At 43.4% G+C, this 27,315-nt stretch overlaps 1 protein-coding gene across 1 annotated transcript in view; it reads left to right on the top strand.

Annotated features, from left to right (window-relative positions):
- Window positions 1–3,416: 3,416 nt before the first annotated feature.
- LOC143219312 (uncharacterized) overlaps window positions 3,417–27,315 on the top strand; it is a 31,233-nt gene continuing 7,334 nt past the window's right edge. The window contains exons 1-7 of the mRNA XM_076445316.1: window positions 3,417–3,507; window positions 3,604–3,862; window positions 7,412–7,474; window positions 8,083–8,286; window positions 8,363–8,684; window positions 8,795–8,939; window positions 9,008–9,078. Coding sequence (XP_076301431.1) covers window positions 3,431–3,507; window positions 3,604–3,862; window positions 7,412–7,474; window positions 8,083–8,286; window positions 8,363–8,684; window positions 8,795–8,939; window positions 9,008–9,078 — 1,141 coding nt within the window. The 5' untranslated portion in view covers window positions 3,417–3,430. The remainder of the gene's footprint in view (window positions 3,508–3,603; window positions 3,863–7,411; window positions 7,475–8,082; window positions 8,287–8,362; window positions 8,685–8,794; window positions 8,940–9,007; window positions 9,079–27,315) is intronic.

Genomic DNA, 27,315 nt, shown 5'->3' with positions numbered 1-27,315 from the left:
CAATACTTCTGATTCTCCGTAGGAAAGCGATCGCGACCTGGGGACTGGGAAGCGCGATCTTCGCGTTTATACGTTTCGCGCTGATTTGATTGCGACGGTTCGTGACGTCGCGGAGGAGGAGAGCGATACGCGTCTCTGTTATCGGGTTTCCTGTCTCGCCAGGATTCACGAGGTGAAAAGGAAGGTCGTTGATCTTTCCTTTCCGAAGATCTGTTGCGCTGCTCTGGCGCATTCCTATCATAAGGAGAGTTGCTTGATCGCTCTGGTGTGCGATTACGAGAGTCGGAGAATGCAACGCGGCGTCCGTCGTCGCGATAACGAACACGGTCAAGCTCGTACTGTTTGTACGCGGTTACTGCTTCATCGAATATTTTCTGTAATTCGAGTGACGCACAGAGCCTGACCTCGGCTCGAAGCGCTGGGATAAGACCACGCATGAAACAATCAATTGTGAATTTATCAATCTCGTCTAGATTGGGGACCCCGCGGCCTGAATCTATGATCGCCGTTCTAAGGTCCTTTACTCGCGTAATATAATTCAACACGTGCTCGGACTGTCCCTGGTGTATCGAAGCTGATTCTCCGCGATACTGATCGATGAATTTATATGGGCCTAGTACATCTTTCAGGCGGTTGCACAATTCAGAGATTGTGTTAATATTTACGTCTTCAATCGCGGCGTATGCCTGTCCTCTAAGCTTATTGCATACTAATCTAGTGAGGGTACGCTCAGCTGTGGCTGGAACAGCTTCCAAGGCTCGCTTGCACGCGCGAACGAATTGTAGCACGGTTATGGAGGTGCCGTCAAAGGTAGGCACAAGTTCAACCGCTTGTTTAACGGTGAAATTCGAAGAATCGTGCATTATGGGTTCGCGGGGCGCAACGACTGGGCTAGCTGGAATTGATTGAGAATCTCTGGCCGATCGGATTTCTGCTATCTCGCGGCGTATATCCTCGTACGTTACTCTCTGCTCACGCGTTTCTGTTTCGTATTGCAATTTGAGTTGAGTCAACGCGGCGGTTTGATTAATGAGAGCTGCTTCTCTACGAGCTAAATCTTTCTGGAATTCAATTAATTCCTCTTCCGTAGGAGGAACCTTCTTTCTAGCCTCGCTACGCGTTTCCATGATTGCGTCGCTTGAAAATTTCTAAGTATGAAATTCGCGAAAAATAATCCGACTATATAACGTGGGCGAAGGGGCGTTTTCTAAACCGCCCGTCGCACTTTAACGTTCACTAAAACTCTCGATGAATTTGTACTGAGTACGAACATCGCGAAAAATAATTTGAGTATGTAACGTGGGCGAAAGGGCATTTCCTTCACTGCCCGTCGCACTTTTAACTGACACTATGCTTTCACGGACTCTAAGTCTACTGCGTTAAATTGTCAAACAATGATGGAACGCGCAGGGGTTCGCGTGCTAACACTGATTCTATTTTTATTCCTCGATGCCGTGCTTCTAACATCGGTGACCAACGACTGTCCTACCGACTGCGCCAAATTTGTCACAACAAATTTTGGCAGAGGTAGGACACATGACGTATCCTACAAAAGTGTTGACGGTGTCTCTAACATCGGTGACCAACGAGTGTCCTACCGAATGCGCCAAATTTGTCACGTCCTGGCGGGGCTATAAGAGCAAGAGAAGAGAATACCGCGGCCCGGCTACTCTACTCTTCCACTGACTGACATTTAATAAAAGTGTTGGTCTTTTTATCAACAGACTAGGACCCGATGCCGACACCTGCATGCAGTCTTACACAGATGAAAGATGCACGCGACCCTGAAACATACGCGATAATATGTTCCACTTACTTTTACGCTTCGCTTGTTTGTCGATTGACACGAGAAATGAATTCGCAACGGATGAACGGCTACGGTTGCGCTGATGACCTTGAATTCGGTCCCCTCTGCTCGACAGGCGTTGATCCAAATGGCTGGAAACGACCTTCAAGGATTGACGACTGCGCCAAACTCTGTCACGTCAATATTTGACAGGAACGACCTCCAATGATTGACAGCCGGCTGCTACGGTATTGTAGACGGATGCGCTCGTTGAGGAAACGGGCGTGGACGCTGTACGATACCGTGAATCTAACTCACGAATATCGTCCGCGTGATTGACGATATTTTAACTAGCGAAAACGGGCGTGGACGCTGTGCGATCCCGTGAATTTATCTCGCGAATATCGTCCGCGTGGTTGACGATATTTTGATTCGAGAAAACGGACGTGGATGCTGCGGAGCTTGCTATGCGAGCAAGTCTATCACTATCACGCACGTACGCGAACACGTAACAGGAAATTGAATAAGGAATACTATTCGCGAACTTTCCAGTGAGAACTCTATCTCTAACTAACAACGTGTCACTTCAAACTACGAAGTTAGGAGCAAGGAAATGATAATTGGGATTTAGATTGACTCTGGTAAAACAAAGTATATTATAAACGTAAAAGAATACAAAGGTAAAGATGCTTATTATTAACGAAATCGAAATACGTACTAAGTACGAAATATGAAACGCAATAAAAATGTTTAATTGAATAAACGACGTAATGTTTGAATTAAACGAATAAGAATACGATATTACTGAATGGTAATAGGGACTGTGTCTAAACAGTATGGATTTGGAAAGATTGTGTCTAAACAATCTGGATTTGGAAAGACTATGTCTAAATAGTCTGGACTTGGAAGATTGACGAAAACTCGACTGACCCACTCGGGTCCCCGGAGAGGACTGGGAAGAATCGAACGTTCGTCGACGAACAACGTTCGTCCGAAAAATGCTGACTTCGCAAAAGGGGACCGTGTCCTCTTTGTGCCGGTCTTCGTCGTAAACAGCGCGATGGCCGCCGCACTAGAGTCAGCAGTTTTCGTTCCCAGTGGTGCAGGACTCGAAAATTAAGTGGTAACCATTGGCGTACCTATTTATTTATTTAAATAAATTGGGACTTAGAATATTTTCGAGCGCTTGCTCTTGCAAGGCGTTTCGATGTAAATTTATATGTCATATGATTAGTTGACATCATTTGTCGACCGATCATATGTTTGAAAATATTCTAAGTACTTTTGAAAATTACCAAAAATCGAAATTTTGGTAAAGTCTAAACAAACGCGAATTGAGAACCTAACCTACAAATTTTTAGGTTAGTTTCATGATTTTCGCTCACGAGTCCAATGATATTTCAATCTTCGAGTTTGGGCCATTTTTGGCTATTTTAGGATTTTGACAGATTTTGGATTTTAGGTTATGTTGGTGGATTTCGATCAGATGTACGTGGTGTTTAGGATTCATTGTTATGAAGGATTTTTAGGAGTTTTGGAATCTTTAAAGGGGAACGCTCGCTCTTATGTATCTAATTTTACATGTAGTCTTAAAGCTAACGTCGGAGGTGCGACCGACGTCACAATACAATCCAGCGGGAGAAAATGAAAAGTGATATGCTTCAACTATGTCGGGAGACATTGATCCCATTAAAAAAAATCTTCGATGACATCTGTAGACAGTAATTGTTGTACCATATTTTTGAAAGAAACTTTGAACAATATGAAATAGATTTAAAAATTATCAGAAAACTAAATAAAATTCTTTTTTTGTGTAGGTATCCTATTGCTGCAAGCACATTATCATATAACAGTATAAAAGCTGTACTTTTCCGAGAAAGACAAAAAAGCTATCCACAAGTTGCGCCTAATTTAATCGCCATAAATGCCTGCATTGAGACTCATTCTATCATGGATAACATTACTAAAATAGTAATAAAGGATGAAGAGGGTAAAGCAGCCATTTTGTTCACTACAGGCACACTTTTGAACGTTCTTGATACCTCCCACTGTATCTATGCTGATGGTATTTTCTCCGTAAGTAGTATACAAGTGAAAGTAAAGTATATATGTAGGGTGTAACAGAGAACATGTGAGTGTCACGTCCGTCACTGTGTTTTTGTTACAGGTACCAGGAGAGAGAAAAGAGAACAGTGACAGACGGACGGTTGAGATATTATGATTAAAATGAGGAGTGGTCTTTCGTGCCGAGACAGCCGCGGGCTGTCATATGCACTAGGACAACCGATATTGCTATGGATGCAGTCAAGAAAAGAACGTCCGACGCGGTTACAAGAAGTGTCCCGACAAGAATCACGCGCGAGATGATGCAACGAAAACGGTGAGTTTACAGGATTCAGCAATTATACAAGACATTATATGACTCACCGCAATGCTGTATTAACGCCTAATAATATTGTTGCAGCAGGAACTGGCGGTACTGACAGTAGGTGTCGTACATCGGGTCTTCTATACAGATGTCCTCGAGGTGGGGAAGATCTGGCAGAGTTGCTGCTGCTCTCCTCGGGACGACATTAGTGCCCTTGGATGCTGGCCGCAAGATGACACGTTGATGAGCTGGCAGAGGAACGTCACGGATGATTCGGCAACGGACCCTGGGAACGATGATCGTGTCTCGGCTGTCGTCGTCGTCGGCTATGTCGATCACCTCAGGACGATCGACCGGATGCAGAACTGGCGTCGGAGCTCGCGAGAGGTCCGCGTGGTTGACCTCTTTAGGAGGGTTGCAAGGGCAACCGTATACAGAAACGTAATCGGACGCGTCACACGGAATGTGCTCGGTGGTTCCCAGAAGTTCTGTCCACTCGGTAGTGGCAATGATTTGATCGAGCACCGCTTTATTTCTCAACGCGCGTCTCAATTTAGCAAGTTGATACTTGCGTCCCGCTCGACGTGGGCGTCGCATGGGTAAGGAATAGTAATGATGGAATATTAATAATATAATGAAAATGAACTTCCACTTGTTATTAACCTTTTTGGTAGTTAACTCGCTTCACGTCTATAGTGGCGGCTCAGCGTTTCCACTGCGCACTTTAGACCAATTCTAGACGTGGCACGAGAACTTCTCTATGACTCGCTTCAAATTCCTTATTGGCGGCTCAGCGTTTCCACTGCGCACTTTAGACCAAGTCCGGATATGTCACGAGTTTAATATATTCGATGCAAGAACTGAATTGGAAGATGGTGTTGAACTAACACAAGAATAACAAGATCGAAGCACTGGTATAACAACGATATATTAAATAAGAACTGGTAAGTACACTGGTATACAATATGTAAGTAGTATTATAATAGGAGTGGTAATTGGATTAATGAATAATGGATATTGTAATATGTTATAGGAATAACGTATGAGAATTAGGACTTGAGTTGAGTTGAGTTAGAGTTGGAATTGGAATTGGAATTAGGAGTGAAGGATCGACACACTTCACTTTCGCGGAGCTAGACTGAACATGTCTGCTCTTGAAGCCGAACTGACTCTGAGGCCAGGTAGGCACGTCTGTGCGAGTCGCTGGCTGAAGGCGGACTGATGCAAGCGCCTGCTCTGCCTTGCCTCCTTCGTTCGGAGTGGGGATAGCTGACGCTGCAGTCTCTTTGTTCTTCAGTCGTCGGAGTGGGAGAACCGCTGACGCAGCAGCGTCTTCGCTCCCGGGGACTGCACGTGCATTTCTGCTGACGCTGCAGTCTCGTGGCTGTCCTATTGCCCTCTACGAGCGTGGGACTGCTGATGCAGCAGTCTTTGGACTTCTCAACGTTTCTAGAAGCTTCTAGATGCTTCCAGAGTGATGCAATACTTTATTGCATTATGTGTCGTGGTGATGGGTTGAAACTGAGGTAAGGTGTTGATCAAGGTGAAGTTATGGTGATGGGTAAAGACGGAGATAAGGATTAGAACAATAGAATAATGAGATCTTAATGCTATGCTCTTATGTCTAGGGGACGGTGTATGGATCTTATGCAGATCAGACCTTGTATACATAGTGTGTGTACAAGGCCAACGTCGTACATCGGACGACGTAACATGAGAATCAACTCAGGAACTGTAATTGTACTATATTTAAAAACATTGAGAAATATTCATATAAATGTATGTCTATCTGTCTTGATGAGATTTTTCTGTTTTAATTTTGTCTTATCTAATTCCATCTGTGTGTGCATAAGATATTGAAAATGACTATCTTGCCAATTTCCAGAAAACTTGTAGAAGTCTTGTTATGGATCCGGTTACACTCTGAAAGACTCCTGGTGTTTGCCGAATTTGTTGAGAAGCTTATTGTAGTCTGAAGCTTGCGTGAATTCTTGCTTATGAGATATACCGGTTTACTGTGCAGTTTATGGACAGAGAGAGTTTGCTCTTTTTACAAAATCCTTTATATCTCGTAAACAAAGATAGATCAAGCATATGTTTATATGAATTCTTTTCATTGTTTTAGACGTACAATCAGTTTCTGAAGTGGGTCTCACATATTCTGTTACACCTTGTATAATATATGTGTATGTATAGACACATAAGACAAACACACAACATTATGTCAGTGTTTAAAGTGTGTATAGTGTATATTATTATTAATATATAAGGTATTTCTAGGATTTTGTCTACTCTAATATTGCTGTTGTTTTTGCAAATCCAAATGTTTATTACACTGAGAAGTAACTTGTAAAAGAATTAGCAAATTGTGCGATTCGTGTTTTTTCAACTTTTTGAAGTAATCGACGATTTTTCACTAATAAATGAGTATAAATGTGTTGATATTGGAATGCCTCTGTGCCGAAAATTCATGATAATTTGAATGAGGCTATCAAGAAATACACTTGATATGACCTCTATTACTCTCAAGACAATGAAAATATTTCTATAGAGATTTACTTTATTAATTATGTTCCAAGTCAAATATTTTTCGAGCGACTGCTGACCAGATGTAGCATCCTTACTTCCAGCACGGTATTTCATTACCCTGAACTTACGCTACTTGGACAGGCAAGGACCGCTTCTTGTAAGATAACAAAGATATTGGTCAGACAAGAAAATATTAAAATTCATTAGTCCTTCAAATTATTATGAATTGTCTGGTCATTTCAAGATCAACATACGTGTTTAAAATCCATTTTTTTAAATCAGCTACACTAGTAAAAATGTGTCGCTGTTACAAAAAAAATCGTCGATAAACTTTAAAACTTGAAAAAAATTTTCTTGACGGAAAAAAACATGAAAATGAAAACAACTATTGTTTTGTATATTTTGTTATTTGTAAAAGTAATGAAGACATTAAAATGGATGAGATAAACGAAATACCTGGTATTCATATAATATGTAGTATAGACATAATACTGAATGTATATATGTATTATGTATCAACGAATTATATAATAGTTGGACTGTTTTTAATTTCTTAGAAGGAACAGAAAATGTTAAAAAATGTTCTTCCGAAAGTTGTTTCATATGAAGGGGGACATAATGTGATACAAATATTCTTTTAATACGAAATAATGGAAAAGATGTATATACATATATTATATTTTATTTCTATTCAATTCTATACAATTTGCATTTTATTTCTATTCAAGGTTTTACCTCCTAAACCACCAATTGCACAACTTTATATTATTCACATTGTATACATGGATACCGTAAGTATAATATACATTACCAAAGTATGTTATTTTAGTTTGTTATACTATAATTATATGATGTGTATAGGCAATGTTGGGCAAATTTTATTTTGATTATCGTACAAAGAATAATGTAAGAATTTATTCCTGAATCACGAGTAACGATATTATTTGGAGAAAAATTATTTATTAGTAACGAATAAATCTGTATCGTAATAAATAAATACTATGTTTTGTTATTCGAAATTAGTTCACGACAAATAGATTTGAAGATCAAAATGCACTCAACACTGACAGATGTTAATAGCACTTTAGGTGAAATATTTTTCGAGTTAACGTTTGATAATTGACGAAGTACCCTAAATTGAGAGAGCATTTACAGGTTATCGTAATGTTTTGTTATGTAATATAGAAATTAGCATTTAGACGTTTGTTTTAAATATCCCATTGTAACATTATTTATTTTGTAATTTTACTACAAGCATAAAAGTGCATATAATTTTTATTCTTTCCCTTTAATACATGGTAACTGCTGCCCTATGACCAGGGTAAAAATTCACATCGTATTGATAGTGGTACCAAATTTAACAGCTTATATTATACTTATGAAAGTTTTGCTTTGAAAGGGAGTGGGTACAATATTTATATTGTGCGAAACATTAACAAAAGCTATGTATATAGCAATATGGAGCAAGATAAAAGAATTAGCTCCAACGCTTCATGAGAATTTGAAGTTTACAATGACTGATTATGAAAGTGCAGCAATGATTGCATTGGAGCAGCAGTTTCCATTGAGCAGTGTAAAAGGCTGCTGGTTCCACTATAATCAGGTTAATATAATTTTATAGGGAATAAATTTACTGCCCATAAAAAGATATAATTTTAAACCAAGTGTACGTTTTACAGGCTTTATTACGAAAATGGCGCCATTTAGGTCTCGCAGATGCACCAACTAAAGTATTGTCAATGGCAATGACATTAGCTTTAGCTCCTGCAGACCTCTTTAAAAAAGGGTTTGCTGAAATTGAAAGAGAATCAGCTTCTTTTACCGCTGAGCATCCTCCAATCAAAATTTTTATCGAATACATACGATCCACGTGGTTGCCAAAAGCAGAAAAAGTTTCAGTATATGATTGTCCCATGAGAACAAACAATACCACCGAGTCTTACAATAATGTTGTTTCATTGAAGTTAGGAAAAGGGAAAAAAAACATATGGATATTTTTGGGTAATTCTTTCATTAATGTTATTTCATTTATACATTTTTATTTGCGTATAAAACTAAATTTAAAAGAACGATTTCTCATCCAAGCCAAGTTAACTGTGTAAACTTTACAGAAACTATAAAGCAACTAATAATGGATGAAGAAATTAAATTAAAAAGACTCAATGAAGGACAATGTGTACGTCGCAAAAGCAACAAGAAAAGTGTAATAAGAGATAATAAGATTGGATTACTACAGAAACATCTTGCTAGTGAAAGGTTTGATTTTGTCCTAAATGTTAAAAAATATAATTATACATAAAAGATATTTACTTATTGGTTTTTAGATTAACTTTGAAAGAGTTTTTATTATCGTTTCATAAAGGTCATAAGATATTAATGTATGGAGATCATGAAGGTAAAGTATGAAAATTGGTGTTAATGTAAACAAAAATAGGGATTGTCCTAATCGCGCATTGTTTTCATTGCACATAAGTTTTTCCCAGAACCGTAATGACCTCAATCAAAATAAACTACCATCTGTCACGTCTGCCGACGTGTTGCCATAGGTTATAAGCATAGCCAATAAGAGTAGGATATTGTAACCGTAATTATTAAGAATATTGATTAGTTATAAGTAGTCATACTTCGCTCCGTTCATCAGATCCGATTCTCACCCCATACCATATACCCATTCTTATCTTAACCCTTGTATAATAATCATATCTTAATGTATTCCCCGTAGCAGTATCACGTAGCATTCACCGTAATCATTAATCGCGCGCTTCTCATAACATCCACAGCGTTATGTCTAACGAGACATCCGGTAGAAAATAAGACACCTATGTATTCGACCTCACGATTGTCACGTCCTGGCGGGGCTATAAGAGCAAGAGAAGAGAATACCGCGGCCCGGCTACTCTACTCTTCCACTGACTGACATTTAATAAAAGTGTTGGTCTTTTTATCAACAGACTAGGACCCGATGCCGACACCTGCATGCAGTCTTACACTGATGAATGATGCACGCGACCCTGAAACATACGCGGTAATATGTTCCACTTACTTTTACGCTTCGCTTGTTTGTCGATTGACACGAGAAATGAATTCGCAACGGATGAACAGCTACGGTTGCACTGATGGCCTTGAATTCGGTCCTTTCTGCTTGACAGGCGTTGATCCAAATGGCTGGAAACGACCTTCAAGGATTGACGACTGCGCCAAATTCTGTCACGTCAATATTTGGCAGGAACGATCTCCAATGGCTGACAGCTGGCGGCTACGGTATTGTAGACGGATGCGCTCGTTGAGGAAACGGGCGTGGACGCTGTACGATACCGTGAATCTAACTCACGAATATCGTCCGCGTGATTGACGATATTTTAACTAGCGAAAACCGGCGTGGACGCTGTGCGATCCCGTGAATTTATCTCGCGAATATCGTCCGCGTGGTTGACGATATTTTGATTCGAGAAAACGGACGTGGATGCTGCGGAGCTTGCTATGCGAGCAAGTCTATCACTATCACGCACGTACGCGAACACGTTGAAAGGAAATTGAATAAGGAATACTCTTCGCGAACTTTCCAGCGAGAACTCTATCTCTAACTAACAACGTGTCACTTCAAACTACGAAGTTAGGAGCAAGGAAATAATAATTGGGATTTAGATTGACTCTGGTAAAACAAAGTATATTATAAACGTAAAAGAATACAACGGTAAAGATGCTTATTATTAACGAAATCGAAATACGTACTAAGTACGAAATATGAAACGCAATAAAAATGTTTAATTGAATAAACGAAGTAATATTTGAATTAAACGAATAAGAATACGATATTACTGAATGGTATTAGGGACTGTGTCTAAACAGTATGGATTTGGAAAGATTGTGTCTAAACAATCTGGATTTGGAAAGACTATGTCTAAATAGTCTGGACTTGGAAGATTGACGAAAACTCGACTGACCCACTCGGGTCCCCGGAGAGGACTGAGGAAAATCGAACGTTCGTCGACGAACAACGTTCGTCCGAAAAATGCTGACTTCGCAAAAGGGGACCGTGTCCTCTTTGTGCCGGTCTTCGTCGTAAACAGCGCGATGGCCGCCGCACTAGAGTCAGCAGTTTTCGTTCCCAGTGGTGCAGGACTCGAAAATTAAGTGGTAACCATTGGCGTACCTATTTATTTATTTAAATAAATTGGGACTTAGAATATTTTCGAGCGCTTGCTCTTGCAAGGCGTTTCGATGTAAATTTTATATGTCATATGATTAGTTGACATCATTTGTCGACCGATCATATGTTTGAAAATATTCTAAGTACTTTTGAAAATTACCAAAAATCGAAATTTTGGTAAAGTCTAAACAAACGCGAATTGAGAACATAACCTACAAATTTTTAGGTTAGTTTCATGATTTTCGCTCACGAGTCCAATGATATTTCAATCTTCGAGTTTGGGCCATTTTTGGCTATTTTAGGATTTTGACAGATTTTGGATTTTAGGTTATGTTGATGGATTTCAAACAGATGTACGTGGTGTTAAGGATTCATTGTTATGAAGGATTTTTAGGAGTTTTGGAATCTTTAAAGGGGAACGCTCGCTCTTATGTATCTAATTTTACATGTAGTCTTAAAGCTAACGTCGGAGGTGCGACCGACGTCACACCTCCCCCCTTAGAGAAGAGATTTCACGCAGTGGAATCTCTGCCTCTGGGTGGCGGTAGACAGGATGCACTGAAATGTCATCCCTGTCTCGCGACGCTGGGTCAAGGGAATCGCAAATTAACGTTCGTTTCGTCAAGGGAGGACGGGTTCGGATTTCTCCGACACTGGCACTATCACTATCTTTGTCCTCGATGGCCGCTGAAGTCTTGTTGTCCCTCTGCTTCATGAATATAAAGAACCGGGTCAGTGAACTCCAGATGGCGACAACGAGATGCAGGCTCCAGCCGTATAGTGAGTGTAATGCGATGCCGTTAACGATCGTACTGATGATTGTTTTGATCGTGCGGATCGCTACATACACTCCGATTATTCCAGCACTTATTGATCCGAATGTAGTGAATCCGGACCATAATTTCTGTGCTGTAGACTCCGCTATCTGCTGTAGGGAGTTTTCATCGAGCAGGTTGAACATGTTGATGTTTCCTGCTGCAAACTGTCTTCCCGTCGCACCCTGTGCGATTGAATTTATGACTGCTACCTTCTCTACAGGAAACATTATATGATCCTGTAGTTTGTCCAGGTCGTCTTGTGAATAAATGCCTCCCGTTGCCAAGTTCTTCGGATCTATGTATTTCCAGGTTGGCTTGGCGAGGGGGTGAAGCTCCGAAGGAGTGATGGCCTCCATCAATGACGGTGTTAGGCGATACCATGTTCCGTGCAGTCTATAATATGGGGGAAGTAGCTCATTGCATGGCTTTTCTGTCCCCGTATTTGAAATGATGTGGTCCCTTGGCTTCAGGAATTTTGATGTGTTCCGATACGTGATGGGTAGCTCATCATAACACCGTTCGGTTTTCCTCACTTGGACCGTGACTGGTATGCACTTTATTATGTGCACTACCTCTCCTGCTGGAACTGCGATAAATCCGACATCCTTCATGATGGCAGTGGCAACTTCTTCGGGTGCTGAATGTAATAATGTGAGGGCGTTCTGGAGAATCTGACGCTCTAGCTCACACTTCTGACGGATTACATCTTTGTAGAGTTGAGAAAATTGTTTCCGGAGGTGCTTCTCCACGTAGACAAATTTGCTGTTGACATACGTGAAGATGTCCAGATTGTTGACCAAGGTGTGTGTTTTCTCCTTGAATTTTCCTGAACTTCCAACTTCCAGAATGAACAGCTTGGGGTGTTCCGTTCGGATTATGACATATCCGCAAACTGACGATCTGCCTGTCTCCGTGAGTGCAAAAGTCGTGTCCTGCGATGCTACGGTATACAGGGTTGGAGAAGGATTCTCCTTGGAGGATAGTTTAGTGGCTATCCCTTCGTACAAGACATCATAATTATTGAATTTGCACGAGTCCGTCGGCGTGGTTTCCCAGAACGTATGGCCATCTTGTGCGTCTAAGCAGCTTCCTTTTTGAAGGGGGCAGGTTTGCCCAGTTTGTAGATGAATCTGTCCGGTTGACAATCTGATTGGAGCGATGTAGTCGCGGATCGTGATTCGGACTAAAGCTTGTACCACGACATCGGTCCAAGTCCCAAACGGATCACTATACGTGGTTCCAGCGCAGCTACCATCGTTCTGAATAACTCCTGCTAACGTGAGGCCGTGAGAGGAGGTCGAGTTCGGCTGAATACCTGTGATCTGGGCGGCTGGGGTGATGAATATTGTCCCCGTCGTGTGTAGGCTCGAACAGGTTTCGCTGGAGATCGGTAATATATAGTCTTGTGACGTCGGTCGCACCTCCGACGTTAGCTTTAAGACTACATGTAAAATTAGATACATAAGAGCGAGCGTTCCCCTTTAAAGATTCCAAAACTCCTAAAAATCCTTCATAACAATGAATCCTTAACACCACGTACATCTGATTGAAATCCATCAACATAACCTAAAATCCAAAATCTGTCAAATTCCTAAAATAGCCAAAAATGGCCCAAACTCGAAGATTGAAATATCATTGGACTCGTGAGCGAAAATCATGAAACTAACCTAAAAATTTGTAGGTTATGTTCTCAATTCGCGTTTGTTTAGACTTTACCAAAATTTCGATTTTTGGTAATTTTCAAAAGTACTTAGAATATTTTCAAACATATGATCGGTCGACAAATGATGTCAACTAATCATATGACATATAAAATTTAAATCGAAACGCCTTGCAAGAGCAAGCGCTCGAAAATATTCTAAGTCCCAATTTATTTAAATAAATAAATAGGTACGCCAATGGTTACCACTTAATTTTCGAGTCCTGCACCACTGGGAACGAAAACTGCTGACTCTAGTGCGGCGGCCATCGCGCTGTTTACGACGAAGACCGGCACAAAGAGGACACGGTCCCCTTTTGCGAAGTCAGCATTTTTCGGACGAACGTTGTTCGTCGACGAACGTTCGATTCTTCCCAGTCCTCTCCGGGGACCCGAGTGGGTCAGTCGAGTTTTCGTCAATCTTCCAAGTCCAGACTATTTAGACATAGTCTTTCCAAATCCAGATTGTTTAGACACAATCTTTCCAAATCCATACTGTTTAGACACAGTCCCTATTACCATTCAGTAATATCGTATTCTTATTCGTTTAATTCAAACATTACGTCGTTTATTCAATTAAACATTTTTATTGCGTTTCATATTTCGTACTTAGTACGTATTTCGATTTCGTTAATAATAAGCATCTTTACCTTTGTATTCTTTTACGTTTATAATATACTTTGTTTTACCAGAGTCAATCTAAATCCCAATTATCATTTCCTTGCTCCTAACTTCGTAGTTTGAAGTGACACGTTGTTAGTTAGAGATAGAGTTCTCACTGGAAAGTTCGCGAATAGTATTCCTTATTCAATTTCCTGTTACGTGTTCGCGTACGTGCGTGATAGTGATAGACTTGCTCGCATAGCAAGCTCCGCAGCATCCACGTCCGTTTTCTCGAATCAAAATATCGTCAACCACGCGGACGATATTCGCGAGATAAATTCACGGGATCGCACAGCGTCCACGCCCGTTTTCGCTAGTTAAAATATCGTCAATCACGCGGACGATATTCGTGAGTTAGATTCACGGTATCGTACAGCGTCCACGCCCGTTTCCTCAACGAGCGCATCCGTCTACAATACCGTAGCAGCCGGCTGTCAATCATTGGAGGTCGTTCCTGTCAAATATTGACGTGACAGAGTTTGGCGCAGTCGTCAATCCTTGAAGGTCGTTTCCAGCCATTTGGATCAACGCCTGTCGAGCAGAGGGGACCGAATTCAAGGTCATCAGCGCAACCGTAGCCGTTCATCCGTTGCGAATTCATTTCTCGTGTCAATCGACAAACAAGCGAAGCGTAAAAGTAAGTGGAACATATTATCGCGTATGTTTCAGGGTCGCGTGCATCTTTCATCTGTGTAAGACTGCATGCAGGTGTCGGCATCGGGTCCTAGTCTGTTGATAAAAAGACCAACACTTTTATTAAATGTCAGTCAGTGGAAGAGCAGAGTAGCCGGGCCGCGGTATTCTCTTCTCTTGCTCTTATAGCCCCGCCAGGACGTGACAAATTTGGCGCAGTCGGTAGGACACTCGTTGGTCACCGATGTTAGAGACACCGTCAACACTTTTGTAGGATACGTCATGTGTCCTACCTCTGCCAAAATTTGTTGTGACAAATTTGGCGCAGTCGGTAGGACAGTCGTTGGTCACCGATGTTAGAAGCACGGCATCGAGGAATAAAAATAGAATCAGTGTTAGCACGCGAACCCCTGCGCGTTCCATCATTGTTTGACAATTTAACGCAGTAGACTTAGAGTCCGTGAAAGCATAGTGTCAGTTAAAAGTGCGACGGGCAGTGAAGGAAATGCCCTTTCGCCCACGTTACATACTCAAATTATTTTTCGCGATGTTCGTACTCAGTACAAATTCATCGAGAGTTTTAGTGAACGTTAAAGTGCGACGGGCGGTTTAGAAAACGCCCCTTCGCCCACGTTATATAGTCGGATTATTTTTCGCGAATTTCATACTTAGAAATTTTCAAGCGACGCAATCATGGAAACGCGTAGCGAGGCTAGAAAGAAGGTTCCTCCTACGGAAGAGGAATTAATTGAATTCCAGAAAGATTTAGCTCGTAGAGAAGCAGCTCTCATTAATCAAACCGCCGCGTTGACTCAACTCAAATTGCAATACGAAACAGAAACGCGTGAGCAGAGAGTAACGTACGAGGATATACGCCGCGAGATAGCAGAAATCCGATCGGCCAGAGATTCTCAATCAATTCCAGCTAGCCCAGTCGTTGCGCCCCGCGAACCCATAATGCACGATTCTTCGAATTTCACCGTTAAACAAGCGGTTGAACTTGTGCCTACCTTTGACGGCACCTCCATAACCGTGCTACAATTCGTTCGCGCGTGCAAGCGAGCCTTGGAAGCTGTTCCAGCCACAGCTGAGCGTACCCTCACTAGATTAGTATGCAATAAGCTTAGAGGACAGGCATACGCCGCGATTGAAGACGTAAATATTAACACAATCTCTGAATTGTGCAACCGCCTGAAAGATGTACTAGGCCCATATAAATTCATCGATCAGTATCGCGGAGAATTAGCTTCGATACACCAGGGACAGTCCGAGCACGTGTTGAATTATATTACGCGAGTAAAGGACCTTAGAACGGCGATCATAGATTCAGGCCGCGGGGTCCCCAATCTAGACGAGATTGACAAATTCACAATTGATTGTTTCATGCGTGGTCTTATCCCAGCGCTTCGAGCCGAGGTCAGGCTCTGTGCGTCACTCGAATTACAGAAAATATTCGATGAAGCAGTAACCGCGTACAAACAGTACGAGCTTGACCGTGTTCGTTATCGCGACGACGGACGCCGCGTTGCATTCTCCGACTCTCGTAATCGCACACCAGAGCGATCAAGCAACTCTTATTATGATAGGAATTCGCCTGAGCAGCGCAACAGATCTTCGGAAAGGAAAGATCAACGACCTTCCTTTTCACCTCGTGAATCCTGGCGAGACAGGAAATCCGATAACAGAGACGCGTATCGCTCTCCTCCTCCGCGACGTCACGAACCGTCGCAATCAAATCAGCGCGAAACGTATAAACGCGAAGATCGCGCTTCCCAGTCCCCAGGTCGCGATCGCTTTCCTACGGAGAATCGGAAGTATTGTAAATATTGTAAGCGCACGGGACATGACATACACGAATGTCGCCGCCGCGAATATTACAATAAAAATGAGTCGGGAAACGAATCAAGCCTCCCGACAAACGCGACCAAAGGACGGGAGGCATCCCAAGAGAATCGCCAAAAGGCAACACAGCTGGCCGTCATCAGCGACGACCAGCAGTAGATGAAATTCGAGTAGATGGGAGAGATAACCCGGACGGTCAGCAGAATGAACGACCATCCGCGAAATTAGTCTCGGCAATAAATCTCGCGCCGGACTCCCCTATCCCTCGAATAAAAGCAAAATCGTCACTCTTCTCAAAAGAGTGTGAGTTCCTCTTGGACACCGGGTCCGAGGTCAACTTAATCCGAGCGTCTGGTATCAAATCTGACGTTCATCTAAAAACTGACAGCGTCATACACGTCCATGGCGTGACAGAAGGAGAAATTGCGACCCTCGGTTATATCAATGCGGAGCTAGCAGATTCCATTAAAGTCACGCTACACGTTCTGCCTGACAGTTTTCCAATTAATATAGATGGTATCTTAGGCTCCCCCTTCTTCAGAGAGGGAGCAGAGATATCATTTGCGAAGGAATGCGTAGAGTATAAAAACCTACGTATTCCCTTTTCGAATCCTCGGGAATATACCGTCGAAAGCCGTACCGCCGCCTGCATAGCCGTCAACGTAAAGGGCCCAAGCGAAGGGTATGTGCGAAAAGTAGATGTAAAACCCGATGTGTTCTTAGGTGATTGTTTAGTCACCAACCGTAACGGAAAGGCATACCTGCGATGCTTTAACGCATCGTCCGAAGTGGCGTCCTTCTCCCTGCCTACGTTGGAGGTGGAAGAGATCGAGGTTCCCTTTTCGAATATTCAAGCCGAAGTCAATTCGGACTTATTCAATGCTCGTGCGTGCCGCGCGCACGAGACGATCGTTAACGATCAACTCGCGTCTTCTATTAATTCCGGTAACCATTCCGACGATTCCGGTAGCCATCCCGATTTCCTAAACAATTCCGGTAACCATCCCGATCACTCATACTCGAAACCCTTTATGAAAGGCTTCGAATTCATACCCAAAAGGGTCCATTCCATTACCAAGTCCCGTAATGCTCGCGTTAATGAGCTTATGGAAACTATTCCCATGGATCACCTCGATCACGACGAGATAGACCATGTCAAATCTTTATTGGAGGAGAATAATGATCTCTTCCACCTTCAAGGGGATCGTCTGGGGAAAACTAACGCTGTAACACATAAAATCCCCACGACGGACGACATCCCCGTACATACCAAGCAATACCGGTATCCGCCGATTCACAAGGAGGAGATCGACAAACAAATGTGTGAACTCTTACAAAATGATATAGTCGCACCCTCTAGTTCACCGTATAACTCCCCTTTGTGGATCGTACCGAAGAAAGCGGATGCCGAAGGAAATAAGAAATGGAGAATGGTAATTGACTATCGCGCTTTAAACGAGAAGTCAATAGCAGACGCTTATCCACTGCCCAGCATAAACGAGATCTTAGATCAGCTGGGTAGTGCCAAATATTTTAGCGTATTTGATCTGGCAAGCGGGTTTCACCAAATAGGCATGGAAAAGGAGGACGCCGCAAAAACCGCCTTCTCAACTCCGTTCGGACATTACCAGTATAATAGAATGCCGTTCGGATTGCGTAATGCGCCGGCTACGTTCCAGCGACTAATGGATACGATTCTAACCGGTCTCCAGGGTAACGAACTCTTCGTTTATCTTGACGATATAGTCATATACGCGCGTTCCCTAGAAGAACACAAAGCGAAATTTGATAAATTGGCTCGCCGATTGAGAGCCGCCAATTTGAAATTACAACCGTCTAAATGCGGGTTTTTGCACAGAGAGGTAGCTTACCTAGGACACCAGATTAGCGAGGATGGCGTACGGCCATGCCCTAAAAAAATTAACGCGGTCCAAAATTATCCTCGACCGAAAAACGCAAAGAACGTCCGCGAATTTTTAGGTCTAGCGGGCTATTACCGCAGATTCATAGATAGATTCGCTCATATTTCCAAACCCCTCACCCAACTCCTTACCAAGGATACGAAATTCGTGTGGGGGTCAAAGCAGGAGGAAGCCTTCGAGACTTTACGACAGGCATTGTGTACGGAGCCTGTCCTCCAGTACCCAGATTTTGGGAAACCATTCAACGTAACTTGCGACGCCTCAGGGTACGCGATCGGCGCTGTCCTAAGCCAAGGCGACGTGGGAAAGGATCGCCCTATCGCGTACGCGTCACGTATCCTTCACGGCGCTGAACTAAACTACTCCACAATAGAAAAGGAGTGTTTAGCCATAATATTCGCCGTCCAATATTTCCGCCCGTACATTTACGGCAGGAAATTCTTACTCATCACCGATCACAGACCGCTGGTGTGGATGACATCCGTAAAGGATCCCACATCCCGGCTCCTCCGGTGGAGATTAAAATTGGCAGAGTTCGAATACCAGGTTATCTACAAACCTGGCAGAGCCAACTCTAATGCGGATGCCCTATCCCGGAATCCGGTGGCATTGCCCATCTCATGGACCGATTCAGAGGAAACGACTCCGCCTAGGACGCCATTGTCAAGCCCGGGGACTCCTCTTTTCGACGCACGCCGCAGGAAGAAAGATAGAGACGATTCAATTCTCATGCCTCCACCGAAGTCAATGCCCCCAAAAAGGAGAAGATCATCGGCAGCCTCGTCACCGGGACCATCGATGGGTACGCCATCGCATTCTGATGACCCCCGCGCAGCATCCCCGCCTCTTATTTCAATCGCCGATCAAGGATTACTACGGGATCTGGGAGTCGAAGAAACTCTTTCCTTTTCTCCTATATTTCCGCCTTCCTTGACCGGACCAGATGTCTTCGATGAGCGAGAAGAGAGTATTCCCTCAGAAGAAGAAGAAGAAGAAGAAGAAGAAGAAGAAGAAGAAGAAGAAGAAGAAGAAAGCAATCCTACACCACGTAGAAGAAGAATAATTCATACAAGAGACCGATTAATAATGAGAAGGGACAATTTAGTTTGCTTCATAACGATGGACGGACGGCCCATCGATCTCGGGGCCGTAGATCTCTATAGACAAGGCAAACTGGCCAAATCCCAAGACTTACTCCTACATAGAGCTAGGGTAACAGATCACGGTAAATACAAGTTAATCCAGATACCGATTAAACAATCACCGCTTCATGAGGTATCTGCAGACGACCTCAAAGAATGTCTTAGAACGTTGATCGACGTTGTCAACGAGCTCGCGTTGGAATCCTTTTCAATCTCTAAAACATTCCTCGACCATTTGTCGAGAGAATACGTGGTCAATCTACTCACAGAAACATTCGAGGACACACCAGTCCAAATATTTCTCTGTTCGAACGAGGTCCAAATCCCCGCTGAGGATAGAAGGATGGAGATCATCACGGAGAACCATGTATCAGCGTATGCCGGCCATAAAGGCATAACCAAGACATACAAAAGGATAAGAGAAAAATACTGGTGGAACAGCCTCAAAAAGGACGTAACCAACTACGTTAACAATTGCCTGAGTTGCCAGCGTAACAAGTTAACAAGAGTAAAAACTCGCCTACCAATGAAGTTAACGGATACGCCCGGCAGGGCGTTTGATAAGGTCTCGCTAGACATCGTGGGACCATTACCCACTACCGAAGATGGCAACACGTATGTAATGACGATGCAAGACCTTCTTACAAAGTACTCCGTCGCAGTGCCGCTCAAATCTACCGACTCCGTCAGTACAGCAAACGCCTTCATCGACCACCTGATATGTCGCTTTGGAACGCCTAAGGCAATATTAACGGATCAAGGGACTAACTTCACAAGCTCCCTTATGAAGGCTATCGCAAAAAGATTCAGGATTACACGCCTCCAAACCACTGCTTTCCACCCACAAAGCAACGGATCCATTGAGAGATCGCATCATGTACTGACGGAATATTTGAAGCAGTACGTCAACAAAAATAACTGGGATAAATGGATAAACTTGGCAATGTTTAGCTACAATACCAGCGTACACGAGGGAACAGACTTCACCCCACACGAGTTGGTATTCGGTTCCCTGGCCCGTGTTCCTTCCTCTGATTCCCATCTCTACGCAGTAGAGAACGAGTCCTACGCAGGTTACCTCTTTGACCTACAAAGAAAGATAAGCGAGACACAATCCCGCGCGCGCGATAATTTAGTAGCGGCAAAGCAGAAATCAAAGACTTATTATGATAGGAAGATTAACCCCGTGCAGTTCACGGTAGGCGAACAGGTATACTTGTTAAAAGAACCTCGTAAAGGAAAATTCGACGCGCAATATACTGGACCGCATGAGATAATAGAAATGCTTGATACGAACAATGTCAAATTACGAATAGGAAACCATTTCAAAATTGTCCATGCAAATAAGATTAAACGTCTTCCAGGTAGCCCGAGACAGGACACGCGTCAGCGAAATATTGTAACTGCAAACTTAATCTCTGATCCTTCTAAGAAAGACGATAGCGAGCCAAGGGTCCAACCAGAGGAGTCAGCTTACGAGACTCTTCACTCCTCATCCGATCAAGCTCCGAGTCACATTGCGGATCCCATAGCTATCCACGACAGAAAAATGTGCGGACCGATGGGAGGAAGACGGCCGACCGTGCTGAAAGCTCACCGATACATGAGACGATACAACAACACTATCTGTTACAATGGGATAGTTCGAGTGGCTTGCAACGGCAAGTTGCTGTGCCGCAACTGCAGCCAATACACCCGAATTGTTAGAGTGGAACGATGGGAGCATCAGCGGATGTATAACATCCCAAATAGATGCGAGTATTGCGGAATAAGGCTATGCACCGAAACACCAGTATTGGAGTGCATCCCTTGCGGACAGATTCTATCGGCAAGATGGATCGCACAACGGGACGACCCTGACTGGATATCCGATAGTTCCAGCGATGACACCGATTCAGACAATGGTGACATTTAAGCGGAAGCCAGTGATAGTGCCAGTGTCGGAGAATTCCGAACCCGTCCTCCCTTGACGAAACGAACGTTAATTTGCGATTCCCTTGACCCAGCGTTGCGAGACAGGGATGACATTTCAGTGCATCCTGTCTACCGCCACCCAGAGGCAGAGATTCCACTGCGTGAAATCTCTTCTCTAAGGGGGGAGGTGTGACGTCGGTCGCACCTCCGACGTTAGCTTTAAGACTACATGTAAAATTAGATACATAAGAGCGAGCGTTCCCCTTTAAAGATTCCAAAACTCCAAAAAATCCTTCATAACAATGAATCCTAAACACCACGTACATCTGATCGAAATCCACCAACATAACCTAAAATCCAAAATCTGTCAAAATCCTAAAATAGCCAAAAATGGCCCAAACTCGAAGATTGAAATATCATTGGACTCGTGAGCGAAAATCATGAAACTAACCTAAAAATTTGTAGGTTAGGTTCTCAATTCGCGTTTGTTTAGACTTTACCAAAATTTCGATTTTTGGTAATTTTCAAAAGTACTTAGAATATTTTCAAACATATGATCGGTCGACAAATGATGTCAACTAATCATATGACATATAAATTTACATCGAAACGCCTTGCAAGAGCAAGCGCTCGAAAATATTCTAAGTCCCAATTTATTTAAATAAATAAATAGGTACGCCAATGGTTACCACTTAATTTTCGAGTCCTGCACCACTGGGAACGAAAACTGCTGACTCTAGTGCGGCGGCCATCGCGCTGTTTACGACGAAGACCGGCACAAAGAGGACACGGTCCCCTTTTGCGAAGTCAGCATTTTTCGGACGAACGTTGTTCGTCGACGAACGTTCGATTCTCCCCAGTCCTCTCCGGGGACCCGAGTGGGTCAGTCGAGTTTTCGTCAATCTTCCAAGTCCAGACTATTTAGACATAGTCTTTCCAAATCCAGATTGTTTAGACACAATCTTTCCAAATCCATACTGTTTAGACACAGTCCCTATTACCATTCAGTAATATCGTATTCTTATTCGTTTAATTCAAACATTACGTCGTTTATTCAATTAAACATTTTTATTGCGTTTCATATTTCGTACTTAGTACGTATTTCGATTTCGTTAATAATAAGCATCTTTACCTTTGTATTCTTTTACGTTTATAATATACTTTGTTTTACCAGAGTCAATCTAAATCCCAATTATCATTTCCTTGCTCCTAACTTCGTAGTTTGAAGTGACACGTTGTTAGTTAGAGATAGAGTTCTCACTGGAAAGTTCGCGAATAGTATTCCTTATTCAATTTCCTGTTACGTGTTCGCGTACGTGCGTGATAGTGATAGACTTGCTCGCATAGCAAGCTCCGCAGCATCCACGTCCGTTTTCTCGAATCAAAATATCGTCAACCACGCGGACGATATTCGCGAGATAAATTCACGGGATCGTACAGCGTCCACGTCCGTTTTCGCTAGTTAAAATATCGTCAATCACGCGGACGATATTCGTGAGTTAGATTCACGGTATCGTACAGCGTCCACGCCCGTTTCCTCAACGAGCGCATCCGTCTACAATACCGTAGCCGCCAGCTGTCCACCATTGGAGGTCGTTCCTGCCAAATATTGACGTGACAGAATTTGGCGCAGTCGTCAATCCTTGAAGGTCGTTTCCAGCCATTTGGATCAACGCCTGTCAAGCAGAGAGGACCGAATTCAAGGCCATCAGCGCAACCGTAGCTGTTCATCCGTTGCGAACTCATTTCTCGTGTCAATCGACAAACAAGCGAAGCGTAAAAGTAAGTGGAACATATTATCGCGTATGTTTCAGGGTCGCGTGCATCATTCATCTGTGTAAGACTGCATGCAGGTGTCGGCATCGGGTCCTAGTCTGTTGATAAAAAGACCAACACTTTTATTAAATGTCAGTCAGTGGAAGAGCAGAGTAGCCGGGCCGCGGTATTCTCTTCTCTTGCTCTTATAGCCCCGCCAGGACGTGACAATGGTTACCGAATACGTCGGGATGGTTCCCGGAATTAGAAAGGTCGGGATGGTTACCGAATGCGTCGGGATGGTTCCCGGAATTAGTAAGGTCGGGATGGTTACCGAATGCGTCGGGATGGTTCCCGGAATTAGAAAGGTCGGGATGGTTACCGAATACGTCGGGATGATACCCGGAATTAGAAAGGTCGGAAGAGTACGACTCGATTTTTTCCATCTCCAATGGGGGCAATCGAAATGAAACTCTTTCCGACGAGGTGTTAAAACACCGGAGGCTCGCTTTGCCTTTACGATTGGTGACGACGCAGTCACCCAGGAATACATCCGGCGCTACGTTAACACGGCGGATATATCCCTGTTTGGGTCCTTCGACGTCGACCGCTATGCACGCAACGGTACGAGGTTCGAGGACGAATTCTTCGGATTTCGGAGGAGTCTTTGTTCGGACTCGATCCTCACGCTCCACGATCCGACTTCTCGCAGTGTACTCCGATATCTCTCGAGTCTCCTTCGATTCCGGCCGGCTTTTCACGGCGTTTTTCTCTAGGGAGCACTCGATCGAATCCCGAGGAGGTGTCACGTCCTGGCGGGGCTATAAGAGCAAGAGAAGAGAATACCGCGGCCCGGCTACTCTACTCTTCCACTGACTGACATTTAATAAAAGTGTTGGTCTTTTTATCAACAGACTAGGACCCGATGCCGACACCTGCATGCAGTCTTACACAGATGAAAGATGCACGCGACCCTGAAACATACGCGATAATATGTTCCACTTACTTTTACGCTTCGCTTGTTTGTCGATTGACACGAGAAATGAATTCGCAACGGATGAACGGCTACGGTTGCGCTGATGACCTTGAATTCGGTCCCCTCTGCTCGACAGGCGTTGATCCAAATGGCTGGAAACGACCTTCAAGGATTGACGACTGCGCCAAACTCTGTCACGTCAATATTTGACAGGAACGACCTCCAATGATTGACAGCCGGCTGCTACGGTATTGTAGACGGATGCGCTCGTTGAGGAAACGGGCGTGGACGCTGTACGATACCGTGAATCTAACTCACGAATATCGTCCGCGTGATTGACGATATTTTAACTAGCGAAAACGGGCGTGGACGCTGTGCGATCCCGTGAATTTATCTCGCGAATATCGTCCGCGTGGTTGACGATATTTTGATTCGAGAAAACGGACGTGGATGCTGCGGAGCTTGCTATGCGAGCAAGTCTATCACTATCACGCACGTACGCGAACACGTAACAGGAAATTGAATAAGGAATACTATTCGCGAACTTTCCAGTGAGAACTCTATCTCTAACTAACAACGTGTCACTTCAAACTACGAAGTTAGGAGCAAGGAAATAATAATTGGGATTTAGATTGACTCTGGTAAAACAAAGTATATTATAAACGTAAAAGAATACAAAGGTAAAGGTGCTTATTATTAACGAAATCGAAATACGTACTAAGTACGAAATATGAAACGCAATAAAAATGTTTAATTGAATAAACGACGTAATGTTTGAATTAAACGAATAAGAATACGATATTACTGAATGGTAATAGGGACTGTGTCTAAACAGTATGGATTTGGAAAGATTGTGTCTAAACAATCTGGATTTGGAAAGACTATGTCTAAATAGTCTGGACTTGGAAGATTGACGAAAACTCGACTGACCCACTCGGGTCCCCGGAGAGGACTGAGGAAAATCGAACGTTCGTCGACGAACAACGTTCGTCCGAAAAATGCTGACTTCGCAAAAGGGGACCGTGTCCTCTTTGTGCCGGTCTTCGTCGTAAACAGCGCGATGGCCGCCGCACTAGAGTCAGCAGTTTTCGTTCCCAGTGGTGCAGGACTCGAAAATTAAGTGGTAACCATTGGCGTACCTATTTATTTATTTAAATAAATTGGGACTTAGAATATTTTCGAGCGCTTGCTCTTGCAAGGCGTTTCGATGTAAATTTTATATGTCATATGATTAGTTGACATCATTTGTCGACCGATCATATGTTTGAAAATATTCTAAGTACTTTTGAAAATTACCAAAAATCGAAATTTTGGTAAAGTCTAAACAAACGCGAATTGAGAACATAACCTACAAATTTTTAGGTTAGTTTCATGATTTTCGCTCACGAGTCCAATGATATTTCAATCTTCGAGTTTGGGCCATTTTTGGCTATTTTAGGATTTTGACAGATTTTGGATTTTAGGTTATGTTGATGGATTTCAAACAGATGTACGTGGTGTTAAGGATTCATTGTTATGAAGGATTTTTAGGAGTTTTGGAATCTTTAAAGGGGAACGCTCGCTCTTATGTATCTAATTTTACATGTAGTCTTAAAGCTAACGTCGGAGGTGCGACCGACGTCACACCTCCCCCCTTAGAGAAGAGATTTCACGCAGTGGAATCTCTGCCTCTGGGTGGCGGTAGACAGGATGCACTGAAATGTCATCCCTGTCTCGCGACGCTGGGTCAAGGGAATCGCAAATTAACGTTCGTTTCGTCAAGGGAGGACGGGTTCGGATTTCTCCGACACTGGCACTATCACTATCTTTGTCCTCGATGGCCGCTGAAGTCTTGTTGTCCCTCTGCTTCATGAATATAAAGAACCGGGTCAGTGAACTCCAGATGGCGACAACGAGATGCAGGCTCCAGCCGTATAGTGAGTGTAATGCGATGCCGTTAACGATCGTACTGATGATTGTTTTGATCGTGCGGATCGCTACATACACTCCGATTATTCCAGCACTTATTGATCCGAATGTAGTGAATCCGGACCATAATTTCTGTGCTGTAGACTCCGCTATCTGCTGTAGGGAGTTTTCATCGAGCAGGTTGAACATGTTGATGTTTCCTGCTGCAAACTGTCTTCCCGTCGCACCCTGTGCGATTGAATTTATGACTGCTACCTTCTCTACAGGAAACATTATATGATCCTGTAGTTTGTCCAGGTCGTCTTGTGAATAAATGCCTCCCGTTGCCAAGTTCTTCGGATCTATGTATTTCCAGGTTGGCTTGGCGAGGGGGTGAAGCTCCGAAGGAGTGATGGCCTCCATCAATGACGGTGTTAGGCGATACCATGTTCCGTGCAGTCTATAATATGGGGGAAGTAGCTCATTGCATGGCTTTTCTGTCCCCGTATTTGAAATGATGTGGTCCCTTGGCTTCAGGAATTTTGATGTGTTCCGATACGTGATGGGTAGCTCATCATAACACCGTTCGGTTTTCCTCACTTGGACCGTGACTGGTATGCACTTTATTATGTGCACTACCTCTCCTGCTGGAACTGCGATAAATCCGACATCCTTCATGATGGCAGTGGCAACTTCTTCGGGTGCTGAATGTAATAATGTGAGGGCGTTCTGGAGAATCTGACGCTCTAGCTCACACTTCTGACGGATTACATCTTTGTAGAGTTGAGAAAATTGTTTCCGGAGGTGCTTCTCCACGTAGACAAATTTGCTGTTGACATACGTGAAGATGTCCAGATTGTTGACCAAGGTGTGTGTTTTCTCCTTGAATTTTCCTGAACTTCCAACTTCCAGAATGAACAGCTTGGGGTGTTCCGTTCGGATTATGACATATCCGCAAACTGACGATCTGCCTGTCTCCGTGAGTGCAAAAGTCGTGTCCTGCGATGCTACGGTATACAGGGTTGGAGAAGGATTCACCTTGGAGGATAGTTTAGTGGCTATCCCTTCGTACAAGACATCATAATTATTGAATTTGCACGAGTCCGTCGGCGTGGTTTCCCAGAACGTATGGCCATCTTGTGCGTCTAAGCAGCTTCCTTTTTGAAGGGGGCAGGTTTGCCCAGTTTGTAGATGAATCTGTCCGGTTGACAATCTGATTGGAGCGATGTAG

This window comes from Lasioglossum baleicum, unplaced genomic scaffold (genome assembly GCF_051020765.1).
Source record: "Lasioglossum baleicum unplaced genomic scaffold, iyLasBale1 scaffold0023, whole genome shotgun sequence".
Classification (NCBI taxonomy): domain Eukaryota; kingdom Metazoa; phylum Arthropoda; class Insecta; order Hymenoptera; family Halictidae; genus Lasioglossum; species Lasioglossum baleicum.
The sequence above is the reverse complement of the archived record's forward strand: the minus strand, read 5'-3'. Positions and strand labels throughout refer to the sequence as shown.